The 17,466-nt window shown below is 35.8% G+C and overlaps 1 protein-coding gene across 2 annotated transcripts in view; it reads left to right on the forward strand.

Moving 5' to 3' along the window:
• The window catches only part of LOC124870069 (solute carrier family 12 member 7-like), a 36,416-nt gene extending 30,531 nt beyond the window's left edge, over window positions 1-5,885 (forward strand). Inside the window, exons 23-27 of one of the 2 annotated variants that reach the window (XM_047368511.1) lie at window positions 136-231; window positions 2,405-2,574; window positions 2,903-2,917; window positions 3,239-3,372; window positions 4,881-5,885. In XM_047368511.1, coding sequence (XP_047224467.1) covers window positions 136-231; window positions 2,405-2,574; window positions 2,903-2,917; window positions 3,239-3,372; window positions 4,881-4,972 — 507 coding nt within the window. In that variant the 3' untranslated portion in view covers window positions 4,973-5,885. The remainder of the gene's footprint in view (window positions 1-135; window positions 232-2,404; window positions 2,575-2,902; window positions 2,918-3,238; window positions 3,373-4,880) is intronic. The other variant, XM_047368512.1, reaches the window with a different exon arrangement.
• The last annotated feature ends 11,581 nt before the right edge of the window (window positions 5,886-17,466 follow it).

Raw genomic sequence — 17,466 nt, forward strand, 5'->3', positions numbered from 1 at the left:
AGAGTTGTCACACTCTGAAACCTTGTTACGCACATATCCCAGACAGAAATGTGCATTAGTTTCTCCTTGTCTGTTTTGCTGTTTTTGACCTTTGAACTCCTTCAGTAATATATTTTTAATGGACCATGGACTCAGATTCAGAGCATCACGGATGTGTCACGTGACTCCATTAACAGTAGGAAGTGGCCTGTTGACTCACCACTCAACACTGAGAGCATTCCAGAGGATGAGGTAGCCAAGCTAACTAAAGAACTTGTTGCAATCATCCATGGTGTCATCCTTCCATTCATGTCGCTCCCTTCTCACCAATATAATCGAGTCATTACAGCTTCAGTGCTTTAATAAGGGTGTCAGAAGCTGAAATTTCAGGTTTCTGCTGGTTTTGGGTTATCATGTCCTGATAAAAATTTAACTATTAAATCTGCTTCCTCTTGTCTTGCTTTCCATCTTAAATTTTCCTGACTCTAACTTGGTGGTTCTCAAAGTGTGAGATACTAAAAGGGGCTTGTTGTCATGACAGCGTAGGCACCAGGCCTTTATATATTTTTTTACATTATATTTCTTTCTCTTTTTTTCAGTGTTTTGCGACTCAGAGCTGTTTCAGTAACATTGTCAATAAATCCATGTTTCCTTGGTGACAGGACAACTTGTTTCAGAGCTAATCTGAAAATTTGACTTCATGCAGCCAATAAGACATTCAGAAAGACTTTGTAAAGTTGTTTGGGTTTTTCGTACAAATGAACTTAATGGTTCTTAAAAGATGGCATATTTTGTTTTGTTTTATTTCTATTTTTGAAAAAGGCTTATAGAGTAGCGACGTCTTTTAAGTTGTTTTCACAAAGTGCAGTTCCAACTTAATTTTATTTTTGTATTTAAAAAAAAAATCACAATATAAGGCCAAAATGACAAAAAAGCAATTAACATTTTTTACACAACAAAAAACAGAAAATAACTTTAACATAATATTTTATTTCTGATAAATGTTTCTATTACTTAAAATAAACCTGATTCAATGGATGCTTACCTTAAAAGGTTTGAGAGCCACTGCTCTAACTAAAACAAAAATCTGCCACTAGAGGAGGACAAAACTATCACGGAGTGGCTTTAAACGTGGATACCAATTCCAGCTCCTAAAGAACGCTGGTTGTGTATTTCACAGTCCCATTTTTTTCTGCATGGACTAATATGAGATTCTCACAGTATTGATAACCTTTATCAAAATACCAAGGGATAAATAAATAAAAAATAAAAAAAACTATATATATATATATATATATATATATATATATATATATATATATATATATATAAATAACAGGAAATAGCTACTTTTATTGTTACTGCTGCAATAAAAAAGACTGTCATATATATATATATATATATATATATAAATATATATGTACACAGACAAATCTTTGTTGTGGTTTTAAAGGAAACATGCTTATCGTGTAGAATATTATATGATTTTGTCGTTCTGCTCAAGCCAAGTATGCTGATAGGAGCTAATTAGCCAGCCTATCTGCTCAGGTAGCATCCCACTGTTGGCTGCTTGATTGAAGAGTGCCACTCCTTTAATTTCTTCACAATTATTGTTACTAAAATATTTCCTAACAGGCATGTTGGTCCTTTCAGCAATATTGAGAAAAACAGAGTTTCTATCTTTCAGGTTGCATTTATGTTTTATTTATTTTACTTGCACAGCAGAATGTGGCCACGTGATTTTGATAGTAATCATTTTCGGTCAATAACATTGTTTCTGTTATCCATTGGAGCTGAAATTGTAAATGACATTAAAAAAAAGAAACAGCTTAATTGTACTGTGGCAGCTAATCACTGAGTCTGGCAATGCATATAATAATGTTTGTATCAAATCTGATACCAATACTGGACCATATCAGTCCCACCTCTCTAGCTTTAACTGACCTTTAAGTTCACTGTTAACAAACTAGATCTGTGTATCTAATCAGAGCCGTGTGGGGCACTGTGCTGCTTAGGTTTTTGGTGCTCTGAGGAAAAATCAGCTGCAACATTGATAGTCCCTCTATAATTTAAACGAGGATTAGTTGTACAATTTTCTCAGCACCGTCTTTGGAAGGGTGTTATAAATCTGTGCAGTTCATTCTAAACCACTTTGGCGCTCTTGTTAGCTTGTTTGTAAGACACTTGACTTCCCTCCTCCTCTCTTTATAATAATGAATGTCTTTGGGTTCTATATTCAATTACTTTTTTCTTCTCCATAAACCTCCTTCCCACTTGACTGCTCTTATAACACACTTTACACATATCCTGTCCTTCTTTTCTCTTTATATTTGTATGTACTTTTGTGTAAATTATTCAAGCAGACTATTTGACACTGTGATTAAAAAAAAAATTATCCAGCAATACAAATCCATCTGTCCTTTAGGCCCAGCTGATTCACGACCGGAACACAGCATCTCATTCTTTAGCCAATGACAAAGCAACTGGAGCCACGTCAGATCGTGTCCACATGACGTGGACAAAAGACAAACTGCTCAATGAGAGAAACAAACATAGAGAAGGCATGGCAGTTAAGGACATGTTTAATATGAAACCGTAAGTAGAACCAGCTCTGCTGCAGAGAATGAGTAAAAAATAAAATCCCTTATCGCTTCCCAAATACAATAGGTTCAACATAATATATCATTTTTCAGTCCATTTTATGAAAAAATCTCTCTAACTTTCACAAGGGCTGTCCTCTCTATTTTATTGTTATTTTGCTATATACACATAATTGTCTACTGTAATGTATTTTATTAGGATAACTTCCGCTTTCCTGAAATGATTTTGAAAGAATAAAATGATCATTTCTTATTTTTGTGACAATGTTTAATGATTTGTGTTTCTCTCTTCTCCTTATTTTTGTTTTGCTCCTGTCCTCCAGTGAGTGGGAAAATCTGTAAGTTGTTCCATCTTTCAGTTTATGGTTGGATGTGCTGAAACTGTTGAATGCAAGTTGGTGTGATTTAGTTAGCATTAAATGGGGGTGCATGATGACAACTCCCCCTTTAATGCTGACATGATGCATTAAACATAAAAACAGTGTGTAATTGTATCATACAACATTAACACTCCATGTAAATTCATTTGCAAGCAAGATAATCACAGCTGTAACCATATATATTTTGCTTCATGTTGATGGCACCCTAATGGCGTCATACTTTATATATAGGCTGAGGTTTTACTTTGCAACACTCCTATTAATGACCTTTTTCTTTAGCAACCAGTCGAATGTGCGGAGGATGCACACAGCTGTTAAGCTGAATGAGGTGGTGGTGAAGAAATCCAAAGATTCCCAGTTGGTCCTGCTCAACATGCCAGGCCCGCCAAAGAACAAGAAAGGCGATGAGAACTGTATCCTTTTTCATTGCAACATAATTGCTACATCCATATAATTTAACGACCTGTGAGGGATTATGATTATAAATATTTATCAAAATTATAATTAAAAATCATACTTCATTCTAACCAAAAACCCTTTCTTACAAATAGAGGTCAGAGATACACCCTGTTGGTGTGATTATTGGGCTCACAGTGCTTAAAAATTACAATTAGGTAATTATCATTAGAAATTGCTAATTATGAACCACAACCATGCTAAATGTCCCTGTGTTACCAACTGTGTTATCGAATGGTGTGAAACACTAACCTTATTTTGACAGAAAATACACTAAATAAACACAAACGCTGCCTCTTTAATTATGTAAAAATGTATTAAACCAATAGTCCCTCTTACATATCAACTATTCGTGTTCAACATCTTTTCACCTAAGCATGCACAATTCTACGAAAGGAGTACATTCATTACCAAGAATAAGGATACGTACTGTGTGTAGATGGAGATCGTACCAGCTGTTTATGGCCTGAGTGGGAATCGGTCAAAGCTTTGGATTGACTTGGAATATGGAAACAAAATCAATGAATGGCAAGTTGTTTCACATTGGCAGCGCCTTTGGGAACGGCTTAGTTCTTGACCTGCCAGCAGCTGAAAGCTAGCTGCTCCAGCATCAGGCTCTGCTGGTCATAAAACCCCCCAAGCCGGGAACTCAGTGAAACACAAAGGGCCATAAACTGTGAAACAATGGAGATGAACACAAGAGTGAGTTTGTCACCTCAGTCTGCTTTAAAGTCCACTTTAACTCCAACTGAGTCAGTGCTCAGTTGATCAAAACATGGTAAACACGCACCAGCATTCAAATTTTGCTTCGCTGCCGCGCTTCAGAGTCCAACAGTATCAAACAGCATTTAGATGGTTCAGCATAACTTCAACTATTGAACAACTTCCTGTTTCTCTAAGGTATATTTATGTTAATGATAAAAAACCTACACAGATACGGAATTGTTTACATTTGTTGCACGTTTTTATGGATACCAATAATTTTAACATCTTTGATTTTGTTAAAAACAGTTCATTTAAAATCTTTCATTTTTTTCTCCCACTGAAACATGCTCAAGTTAACAGTTCGATTTTTCTAAATTAATTCAGTGTAGATTATGCTACTGCAATAAATTATTTCTTCATTTTAAGGCTTTATGATATCTTTGCCAGGGGCACCAACATTTGTGGAAAGCACCATATAATGCAAAACAACGCTTGCATGTGTTGTTGGGCTCATTCAGACTTGTATGCCAAATATAAAATCAAATTGCAGCTCAGTATTTCCCATTCTTTATATTAACTGTATGGATGAAAGTGGTTTACTGGGTTACATGTTTAGCAAAGGCTAGATTCACATTGAAAAGTTTGAAAGGTGTATTTATCTCTCACCACTGCCAAAATGGAAGTTTTCTAAAAGCTAATAGTAAAATGGATAAACCAGCTGACGTATACAATGTGTCCTTAACCATGATGTGTTTCTTAGATATGGAGTTCCTGGAGGTTTTAATGGAAGGCCTGGACCGTGTCTTGCTGGTTCGTGGAGGAGGTCGGGAGGTCATTACTATCTACTCTTAGCATCATGTGGCTTTTAATCATTTGACATTTGGAGAAAGCATGTTCGGGCAGTGGGAATCCAGGTTGGAGATTAACAAATGCCATGGCCCTAATGATGGGGCAAATGTCTCCTTCCACTGTCAAAAACAAAACGGGTTCCAGCTAATGTTTTAGTGGTATGATCTCACTGTAAAGGACTCAGCACTGTCTCAGTGTGCCCTCAGTTTGTAAGACAGCGCTCCATAAATCCTACCTTTGTTACTGTTTTCAGTCTGCCATCATGTGGATACACTGGAAAACATCCTTTCTAAGTATGCATTCTGAAAGACTTGCCATTTCAGTGTACAATCTATCAATGGCCATTTTCCTGGAGAAGAACATCTTGTTGTTTGAACAAACCATTGATTGGTGTCACTGTGAAATGGAGACTCAATTAACACTGTTCATTTTTTATTTCAGTGCCAGTTCCGAATGTGGCTGGACTTTTTTCTGGCCATATTTGTCTCAGAAAATGATCAAACTCGCACTAAAGTTTTCATTACAGAGAAAAAATAAGGAAGTATTTATAATGAGCTAATCAACAGTTTGGATTTGTCAATTCCTTGCCAATGTCTTTGCTGTTTTTGTTGACTATTTTGTTGTTATTATGACAGTGCTGACTGATAAGTAAGAAAGTAATAATACAGCATATACCTTTTTAAGCTAAATAGTTTTCTGTATGTTAGCAAATCTTGTTTTAGACATATTTTTGAACTTATTTTGTTAGAAAGCCACTAGTAGATACTTTTATTATTAAGACAAGCTGCCAGACTATATGATAGTTGTTCATTTTATTTAAATTTCCTTTTTTATTTCTAGAACTGATGTTATTCTGCATTTTAGGATTTTAGCTTTTGTAATGTAATGTTTTTATGTATTAAACTTTAAATCCTTACATTTTTTGTGTAAGTTTTTAAAATATCAGTCTCTTGGAATGGCCGAATCATTAAAGTATAATTAGATTTCTGCTAAATACCCCCAGTCTGAATTGTAAACAGATTTTTGCACGATGGTCTAAATTCTAAGGTCTTTTAGAAGTCTTTTAAAACAAATTAATGTAAGGCTGACCGAACAATTATTAAGTTATCTTGCAAACAGGACTATTATATCTAAGTGTGATACTGTGACTGTAGAAATTTTTATCATCTTGTTCAAAAATGATACAGGGTCGCAGATTGGTATTGGTGTTATTATAATATTAAGTAATTTAATAAATTCATAACTTGTGAAGCTGTATTCCATAAAATCCTTTTATCTTAAATGCAGTTGCTATATTCAAATAATAGTAGCAACATATCTTACATTTATGTTTCTATATGTTTTATGATAATAAGAATAGTAATTTATTTGTAATAAATCAAAAATAAAGTACTTTTGCATGATTTTATGTTTGTAAGCTTTCCTATGAAAATGAAAAAATAGACACTTCTAGAATTGTAAAAAGTATTTAAAAAACTTTGTATGTTGTCTATTGTCGGAGTGCCATTAGCAACCTTTTATTCTATTTAAGACTTGCAGGCTGCATTAACTTACTGATAGGAAAGGCAAAAACTAATATAGGGGTCCAAATAGGAGCCTGCCTTGAACTTTTCCACATATTGTCACATTACAACCACAAACATAAATACATTTTATTTGACTTTTATGTGAAAGACCAACACAAAGTGGTATACAAATGTGACGTGGAAAGATAATTATACATGATTTTTTAATTTTACTAAAAAAACTGAAAAAGGCATTGTGCAAAAGTATTTAGTCCCCCTGAGTTAATACTTTATGGAACCACCTTTTGCTACAATTACAGCTGCAAGTGTTTTAGGGTATGTCTCTAACAGCTTTGTAAATCTAGTGACTGAAATGTTTGCCCATTCTTCTCTGCAAAACAGCTCAAGCTCAGTCAGATTAGATGGAGAACATTTGTGAACAGCAGTTTTCAGATCTTGTCACAGATTCTAGATTGGGTTTAGGTCTGGACTTTGACTGGGCCATTCTAACACCTGCATATGTTTTGTTTTATTCCATTATAGCCTTGGTTTTATGTTTAGGGTCATTCTCCTGCTGGAAGGTGAACCTCCGTCCCAGTCTCAAGTCTTTTGCAGACTCCAACAAGTTTTCTTCCAAGATTGCTCTGTATTTGGTTCCATCCATCTTCCCATCAACTCTGACCACCTTCCCTGTCCCTGCTGAAGAGAAGCACCCCCAGAGCATGATGCTGCCACCACCATATTTAACAGTGGGGATGGTGTGTTCAGAGTGATATGCAGTGTTAGTTCTCCCACACATAGCGTTTGGCATTTTGGACAAAAAGTAAAATTTTGGCCCCATCTGACCAAAGCACCTTCTTCCACATGCTTGCTGTATCCCCAACATGGCTTCTGGCAAACCTCCAATGGGACTTCTTATGGGTTTCTTTTAACAATGGCTTTCTTCTTGTCACGCTTCCATAAAGACCACATTTGTGCAGCGCACGACTAATAGTTGTCCTGTGGACAGATTCCCCCACCTGAGCTGTGGATCTCTGCAGTTTGTCCAGAGTCACAATGGGCCTCTTGGCTACATCTCCGATCAGTGCTCTCCTTGTTCAGCCTGTAAGTTTAGGTGGACGGCCTTGTCTTGGTAGGTTTACAGTTGTGCTATAGTCTTTCCATTTTCGGATGATGGATTGAACAGTGCTCCTAGAGATGTTGAAAGCTTGGGACATCTTTTTATAGCCTGACCTGTCTGGTGTCTTCCTTGGACTTCATGATGCTGTTTGCTCCCCAATATTCTTTTAACCAACCTCTGAGGCCATCACAGGGCATATGTATTTCTCTATTTATCATCAGGCAACTTCTGAAGGCAGTTGCATTCAGAGTAAAGGGGGCTGAATACTTTTGCACACCACTCTTTTCAGGTTATTTGTTAAAAATGTTTTAAATCATGTATAACTTTTGTTCCATTTCACAATTGTATACCACTATGAATACCTTTAAAAACCACTGTATATAGATTTGTTGTGACTTGCATAACTGATCTGGCTTGGTTTCAAGAAATCAATTTTAATCCTAAAATAATTATTGTTTGTTTGATCACAAAGTAACAAAGAAAATGTGAGAGATGCAGTGAGACAGCTGGCAGCAGACTTGGCCCAGGATAAATGGCTTTCTGTTTGCCTCAGAGAGTGGTTAGCTGGGTCAGCACACACAAAGCAGCAATAACAACCTACACAGCTAGATGCTGTGATCACCATCTCAATAACAACTCTACAACTTGTCTTTTGTCTGTTTTGTTCATTTTAAAATGTAGATTTATTGCTAAGATTTACTATAGAAAACAAAGTTTGACACTTTGTACTTGCTCCATTGAAAATGTTAGCCTATAAAAACAGAATAAGCACAAACATCACGACATAAAAAACATTCGTCTCATGAAAAACGAAAATGGCAAAATTATGGGTTGTTTGCAAATATGAGACGTTTTATGAACCACAGGATTTTCTGCCTGTTGCTTTTGTTTTATAACTTCAACCAAAGCACCAAACAGAAGTGCAAAAAGTAAAAAGTATGCTGTCTGCTGGCAATCTGAGAATGCATTAGTCTACCCAGAAAAGGACAGACGGCCAAAATCATCGTAAAACTGTTTATCCTCCTCACTTCTACTTTTTAAATGCTTCTACAAACGTTACAACAGTCAACAAGAAGTAATAGTAGGCTTAGTAGTTGGCCCAGACATATAAAGTCATGTTCAATAAATTAGAATATGGGTTAAATGTTTTAATGTGATTTGTCACCATTTGAAAATAACAAGCTTTTAATTAAGGCCTAATTTTGGAATTTTAAGATTTCTTTTACATTGGTCTAAAGTATTCCAATCTAAAATGTATTATTTTCATTAACTGTAAGTGGAAAATCATAATTAACAGGAATAAAGGCTTGAAAACATCAGTCTGTGTAAATCTATATTATGTGTTCAACAGAGTTGAGTAACTGAAATAAATGAACATTTCAATAATATTGTAGTTTATTGAATATGGCTGTATTATTTGCAAATTGGGTGCAAGAGATGCGTGTAACCAGTGTGTCTCCAGACCAGATCAGTGTCAACTAATGCTTAATTTACATAATCTGTTTTCTTTAAAATCATCATTATAGAAGAAGCAACAGGGAGGTCAGGTCTGCCATATTACTTCTACGTAGGCTCAAGAACATGATGCTACCACCACCATCTTTCTCCATTATGTTGTTTTAGTTGTTTTAGGGTGATGTGTTACTATAGTACATTTAGATCAAAAAATAAAATTTTCATATCTGACCAGAATCTGGCTCCAAGAATTTCTCACTGATAGGCCTCGGTCAATTTCTTTACACCCTCTTCATTTACGACTGCATTCCCTTCTAGAGTAGCACCTCCACTATCAAGTTTGCAGACAACACAACCATCATCAACCTGGTCACTGGAGGAGAGGTGGCAGCTTTTGCCCCTTTTCAACAGGCTCAACTTAGGCTGGCTCCACTCCACTCAGCCTGCTTTGCAAGCGTTTCCATTACTGTTTTTTCTGTACCGGTATCAACTGTTCAGGAACAGCTACAATCCTGGCTGAGTGGAGACTACATGTCACCTGAACAGACTGCTGTTCACTGACTGGCCATGGGACCAGGAGAAATGAGGAAGTGGTTGAAGAGGAAGAAATGGTTAATAAAACTCAAAAGCGACTACAATAATATTACAGACCACTATGGTCAGAGAGGGTCAAACTGTAATATAATTTTATTTGCAAATCATAAACCATGCTTGAAGGCTTAAAGAAAAAAAACAAGGTCACAATTTAATAACATCCTAAATCAGTTGATTGCACATTAAATGAGTTGTTCAGATGCACGTACGTTTCACACAAAGCAACACCACCATGAAACAGTGTGTTTGGTTTGGAAATTTATTGACGGTCTTTGAGCAAACCACTGTCTGCAGGTGAAAAGAGCAGGCAGAGAGCAGCTGCCCGTAATCAGACTGCCTGCATCAGATCAAATGGGAGGAAGACCCCGCTGAATCCGAGGAGCACGGATGTCAAATTTCCAACCTAAAACTAACTACCACCATGGTTAAAGTCTGCAGTTTTGCGTTTTAAAGCCCTTGTCCTCGTTATTACCTTGGAACCAAATGTAGCAGAAGAGCTACAGGGATGCAGGGAGAAAGGTGGATTCAAGGAAAGGAAGGAGGGTGGTGGGGTCCTCTCGTTTTCTCTGAGCTATTATCATTCCAGCATCTTTCTAATAGTGGGGTGTGAACGTCACAACATGGATTATTTATCAGGCTCCCTGCTGACTCCTGAATGCCTTGTTTTTGGTAAAAGAAGACTTAAGACATAATTTATACAAGTACTACACTGAATTATAACTACTTTCTACAGCCAGTAACCATTTGTTGAATATACACATCTTTAAGGGTAAAAAAGACTATTTTCAGAAAACTGGACAATGAATCCCAACTAAACCTTTCCAAATCTGCAAAGATCAACCGCAGCTGTCAGAGGCAAGTCTACCATTTAGTCAGTCAGTCAGTCCTTACCAAGAAAATACATAAAGTATATTCTTTCTTTTATGGAAAACACTTCCTTTACTGTTGTGTATTTCTGACTGACAAGTAACCTTTGGGGACGGTTTCAGTGTGAAACACATTTTATGAAACCTTTCGACTTGAATAAAAAAGTAACAAAATAAAGCAAAGTGACTGGGGACATTTAAATATTTTAAGTTTAGACTGTTTTGGATCTCATTTAGTGCAAGCTAGATGTGCTGTACTCTGGCCTGAATTTTTGGTTACTCAAATGTGATTCTAACCTTGCATAGAGTCATAACCATAGCTGGTTAAATGCAAAAGCAAAAATTCCGATTAAAATTTTTTATATTTTCCAGACTCATCACAGTTTTATAGGTCACATCTGTGATTATTTAAAAGAATATCAGCATAGAAATATTTTGGTTCATTCTTGTGGCAAATCTCAATTCTCAGGTTAGTCAGTATCATTTGTTTTATTATTATTTTATGTGTGCCCTGGCATATAGCCCTTTCTTTTCAATGCATAATAATTAGCTCTACCAGATCCATTTAAAAACAATCATTAAAATATATTCTTCAACACTTTAATTTCAAGAACTCCACAAACCACAAACAGAGATGTTTTACCAAAATGTTTGCAATTCCTGCTTATCCAAAATTAACCTAGGTCAAGATGGTATTACTTCAATAAAATTAATGGTTCTTTTAACAGGTTTTGGCCAGTAAACATTTAATGTGTAGAGAATTTGTCTCTTTGTGTTTTCACTTTGACAAAACAGCATGGTGAGTCAGACTGCAGCCAATACAAAAGTGGAACTCTGCCATTAAAAAAAAAAACTTATTTTATGAACTTTTACAACATGATCACATTTGCATTCAGTATGTGGTGTTTCTGGTCAAACTAAATGCCTGATAGAAGGCACCGCAAAAGAAAAAAAAAACTAAATGCTAACTTTAACTTCTATTAAATGTTCTAATTATGGCTTTAACTTTGTAACAAATGGTTACTTTCTGTGGGAAAGAGAAGGGAACATGTAAAGCAGTCAGAGCAGTGATACATAGATAGATAGATAGATAGATAGATAGATAGATAGATAGATAGATAGATAGATAGATAGATAGATAGATAGATAGATAGATAGATAGATAGATAGATAGATAGATAGATAGATAGATAGATAGATAGATAGATAGATAGATAGATAGATAGATAGATAGATAGATAGATAGATAGATAGATAGAGAGAGAGAGAGAAAGAGAGAGAGAAAGAGAGAGAGAAAGAGAAAGAGAGAGAAAGAGAGAGAGAGAAAGAGAGAGAGAGAAAGAGAGAGAGAGAAAGAGAGAGAGAGAGAAAGAGAGAGAGAGAAAGAGAGAGAGAGAAAGAGAGAGAGAGAGAAAGAGAGAGAGAGAGAAAGAGAGAAAGAGAAAGAGAGAGAGAGAGATAGAGAAAGAGAGAAAGAGAAAGAGAAAGAGAAAGAGAAAGAGAAAGAGAAAGAGAAAGAGAGATTTTCTTTATTTATTATTTTCCACGTGAATCTGGTTGAATCTGAATCTGGTTTTCTGTTATGACTGGCAGGCAACCTGATCTTGTCTGACAAAAGCTGGATTGTTGTCATATCTTACATAACAATTTTGGCCATAGTTTCCAAAAACCCATTTAATCCAAAAGTAATTATTGTTTGTGGGTCACAAAGGAACAAAGAGCATCTGAGAGCTGCAATAAGAAGGTTGGCAGCAGACTTGGCCCAGGATAAATGGATTCCTGTTTGTCTCTGGGTCAGCACACACAAAGCAGCAATAAAATGGAAATATTTTAATAACAGTTTTAGTTATTTTTTTTATAAGCATAATCCTATTGTCAGTCCATGATGACGGGACAAGATAGTCCTTGGTGTTCTTCGGAAACTAGCCAGTCGGTTGCACTTAAAGAATCCGCTTTGGACCATGGCAAGAAAAAGGGCTCTGAGACTGACTCGTTACACTTTTGACAACTCTGAAATCGTTGTACTGCTGCTGTCAAAAAAAAAAAGCCAAATTTCATTATTATTTATCTCAAACTGTCAACCAGATATAAACTATTTCATTGTAGTTTTGGCTGCATAATTAGCTCCATCCAATTTCGCATGAACTCAACCCATTTCCCTGTCCCTGCTGAAGCATTCCTACAGCATGATCCTACCTCCACCATCTTTCGCCATGATGATAGTTGTTTCAGGGTGATGTACAGTGTTAATATAGAGTTTTACACATTAGTAAAAAATTCAATGTTGGTCATATCTGACAAGTGGATCTTCTTCCACAGGTTTGCTGGGTCCCCTATGAACTAATTCATCCTTGACCTGATAGGCCTTTAAAGAGCAACTGTATTTAAACTGTGGTTATTATACATATAGGTAGACTTGAATTTCTAAATTGGTGAATTCTAAAAGTGATTGGATTTTTTTAGGGGTATTAGAGTAAAGAGGGTTACTGGATCTCAAAAGTGTACACACCCTTGTTAAAATTGCTGTTTTGTGAAGTAAAAAATAAGACCATGATAAATGTTTACAAACCTTTTTCCAACTTTAATGTGACATCTGTCCTGCACCATTTAACAGAACAACAAACAAACTAGTTTGAAGGAAAAAAAATCTTAGAGCAATAACCCAGTTGCATTTGTGTGAACACCGTTGAATACTTTGCTGAAACACCTTTTGATAAAAATTTAGCATTCAGTCTTCTTTGAAAGTTTATCAGCAGGGCACATCTTAATTTCACAATATTTGGCCACTCTGCCTCATAAAGATTCTCAAAATCTATCAAACTGTGAGGACATAGCTTGTCCACAGCTCTCCTCTGCTGACTCCACATGGTTTTTGATAAATTTAGGCTTAGCTATCCAAGATCTCAATTTATCTCGTGCGGTCTTTTCCTTGTTGATTTAGGTGTATACTTGGACTCACTGGTTTGCTGAAAATTGAAATTCCTCTTTATCTTCAGCTGTCTAGCAACACCTGATGGTTTTGGGCCAAGACCTTTGGAACCTTTAGAAGTCTTGGTAACTTCATCGACCTTAGGAGAAACCTAATTTCCATCTAATTAAAACTAACCCCACAGCATAAAGCTGCCAACACCATCTTTCACTATGGGTTTGGTCTTCTTTCCTTGATGTGTTGATTTGTTTTCGTGCCAACATAGCTGAAGAAACGGTGCCTCAAATGTTTGGTTTTATCAAACCATAACACACTTTCCCACAATGCTTTGGGTAATTATGGCCAGGCCTTAAAGTATTGTTTGGAAGAAAATCAGTAGATTTCCATAAATTTGGAACCCTACTCCTTAATCCAGACATTCTGCAAGATAGGTATTTAGAAATACAAATAATATTTAAAAACCTGGGTTTTTAAACACTGGTACTGATAGATACGTTTGATAGTTTTAGATTTTAATCAGCTAATAATACTCAGAATGTTTATTCTCAGTCCCTTTTGGAATTTTCTTTACGTAGGTAAGTTTCATGTTAGTTTATTGTGTTGATGTTTCTTGTTTGCAAGTAGGGTTCACTGAATAATAAAAGGAATTACCATTCAGATTTTTGATAAATTAGAGATTGATGAGGAAAATCTAATTCACAGATTTTAAATATATAAACATAGTGCTTCAGCACTTATGAGATATTATTTATTCTGTACTCGTTTCTTTTTCTATCCTGTGAAAGAGGTTTAGTGAAGCCCGCTCAGGTTATTATATCAGTGAAAAACAGTAAGGCTCCTTCTCTCTTCTGTAACCCACCAAACTGGATCACAATTTCTCACCCAATGTTTGGGTAAAACTACGGAATTTCTATCCTGACAGCATTAAACCAGCCTTTAGGTGAAATAAGTAACTCAGTGGTTTTATGCATGGAAAATGGTAAAGCATCAATTCTTACCAGCACTCACACTGACGGTAAATACTCAACAAGATAATGGCAAAAGAATAACTAAACAGATGAATGAATGAATTTGGAGCAGAGAATGTTTTTCCATCTCTGCTCTTTGGAGAATTTGTAGAAAACTGCAGAATCTGTAAGTGAGTGAAACAACAAAATATAACAACAAAACGTCAGCAACAATATACTGCCCTATTCATGTCAGTGCTGTATTTACAGCCTCTTTCTCTGTCCTCGTGGTAATAAATCAAGGTCCAAAGCTTTCTTAATACACCTATAAGCACATCTGTGATGTTTAAAGAAACATGCTGTTTTTGGATTATTCACCAAACTACAAACAGGTTCCAAGGAATGACAGTTTAGTATTGAACAAAAGGTTGGATAACGTCTGTGTCTAATATGGTTTCTTCTCATTCTTCCCACACTCGCCACTGACCTCTAATTAAATCTTCAAGGATTTTTAGGTGTATCCGCCCACCTCAGAGCTAAATGTAGTGGAAGAGTTGAAGAGGAAAAACAGAAGAGGCTCAATGTAGAAACCTACTCTCAGAAAGGGATGCAGGGAGAAATGGAGGGAAGGAGGGTGGTGGGGTCCTCTCGTTTTCTCTGAGCTATTATCATTCCAGCATCTTTCTAATAGTGGGGTGTGAACATCACAACATGGATTATTTATCAGGCTCCCTGCTGACTCCTGAATGCCTTGTTTTTTTTGTAAAAGAAGACTTAAGACATAATTTATGCAAGTACTACACTATACTATTCCTACTTTCTACAGCCAGTAACCTTTTGTTGAATATACACATATTTAAGGGTAAAAATGACTATTTTCAGGAAACTGGACAATTAGTGTTTTCACTTTGACAAAACAGCGTGGTCAGTCAGACTGCAGGCAGTGTGAAACTGGATCTCTGCCAAAAATTTCACAGTAGTTCAAGTAAATGCTATTTTATGAACTTTTAAGCAATGATCACATTTGCATTAGATATTTTTGCAAGAAAGTCTATACTTCAGTAAGATCACCGTAGGCCCATGGTCTGAAGCAGAAATTGTACCATTCAATTCATATACTGCAAAACAGAGTATGTGAAGTGGTTCTGCTCAAACTACCTCATATAAGGCACTTTTTCAATGGGGATGCGCGTCATTGGAAAAAATAAAGTACTTCTTTGTAAATAAACTAGAACACATATATCACTGGTTTACCAAAACAGTGTTTTGAAACAAGGTTCTGCTTAATACAGTGGCCAGGAGGTGTAAAGCAACATTAAACAATCTGAAACACTTTTACAAAGTTTGAGACAATTCACATTTCAGAAAACTATTTAACAAGATGTTAAACCCTCTGAAATGTACATTTGTTTTCTAAAATGTAAATTTGTTTTTGGGACTTGTAAAAGTATTTCACGTCTTTTTAAACTGTCTTCTGAAATGTGAATTTGTCTCAAGCTTTGTAAAAATGTTTCAGATTTTGTAATGTTGATTTGCACTTCCAGTCCACCGTAGCTTATGGTTATCAGCAGTTAAAATCTTACCTGCAGTGGATAACTCTCTTCATTTAGTACAAATCCAGATTGGTTTGATCCTTGAGGCTGACACTAATAGCTAGTCTGAAAACAACCAAAACCAAAGTGGACTTCTACAATATAAAAACAACGCCAAACTCAAAAATATTATAGCAGTTTGTGTGAGCACCATTTTTATGAACCTATAAACACATTTGCATTAAGCAGTAATAGCCATTGATTATTTTAGTTGGTAAATGTTGCCAAGAGGTAGTATGCAATAAACGATCATCATGTGGGAAACTCATAGAGAGAAGAGAACATGTAAAGCATTTCCAGTCAGAGCATTTACATGATAGAAAAGTACAGCACTGTAAAAATCAACAAAATAGTTTTTACCTCAATCACTTCAATATTTTTTCATTTTCTTTAATTTTATACTGGACAGTCTGTTTGTCTGACCAGGAGAGCTTTACACGTTCTAATATCAGTATGTGTTTCTCACAGGAAAATCATTGGTGGGGTACTGCCTCCTGCCTCCATTTCCTGTGAAAATAAACAGTGTCTTCTGTGTAAAAATCCATCCAATGCAAATGTAATGATTGTTTAAATGTTTATAAAATAAACCACTGGGAAATTTTAGAGTTGTTTGACAATGGTAGAAAACCAAGTTGCTCTTGGTAACTTCTGGACTAGATGTTAGCTTTAGCCTCCAGAGCCAGCTAATTTGCATTCATACAAAAATAATATGCAACAAGATATCTCTATTGCAGGTAAGATAAACAGCTTATAACCATTTACCAGAACCTTACTTCAAAAATCCTGAACTATCCTTTTAGAGGTCCATTTAACACAGTTTGCATGATAATTTAATTTAAGCTGGAGTTTGTCTTGTCCTGCTATTTCATCAAAGTGAAGTCACTAAGAAAGTTATCTACTTCAGGTAAGATTTACATACATACATTGATCAGAACCCACCTTAAATAAAACACTTGAATGAGCTCTTAAAAAAAAAAACATGCAGTCTATTGTTTTCTCTGTGCTCAATGGAAGGTTGATAATTACGGGGTGGTTGCATGCATAATGAAGTTGGTTATTAGGTTAAAAAGAGCAAATCTGTGCCCCAGGGCCACCAAACAGAGAGATTAACTCTAATTTGCATTAACTCTTTTGTTTTCCTTAATTCTATCCAAAATGTTAAATTTCTTCACTTCCTTTTTTATTCATGTTTTTACATCATTCATCAGATTTTTGCTTATTTAGGGTATGAATTGAAACTGTATGAATGGATGTTTAAACAGATGAAGAAGATGAGGAAAATTCCAACAATAATGATTCCAACAATGATCTGAAGCTTACGTGATATAATCTCAAAGAACAATAAAATTATCTCAAGCAATTTAGGAGAATTTTCTATTGAGCGTGCTAAAGACGTATAGGGGGAGTCAGATTTCCCCAGTCCTTGGATCCCGGTAGTCACTCAGCTCCAAACTGAGAGAGCCTTTGTGCAGACAGAGAGAGACAGAGA

Source organism: Girardinichthys multiradiatus, chromosome 6, assembly GCF_021462225.1.
Source record: "Girardinichthys multiradiatus isolate DD_20200921_A chromosome 6, DD_fGirMul_XY1, whole genome shotgun sequence".
Lineage (NCBI taxonomy): Eukaryota > Metazoa > Chordata > Actinopteri > Cyprinodontiformes > Goodeidae > Girardinichthys > Girardinichthys multiradiatus.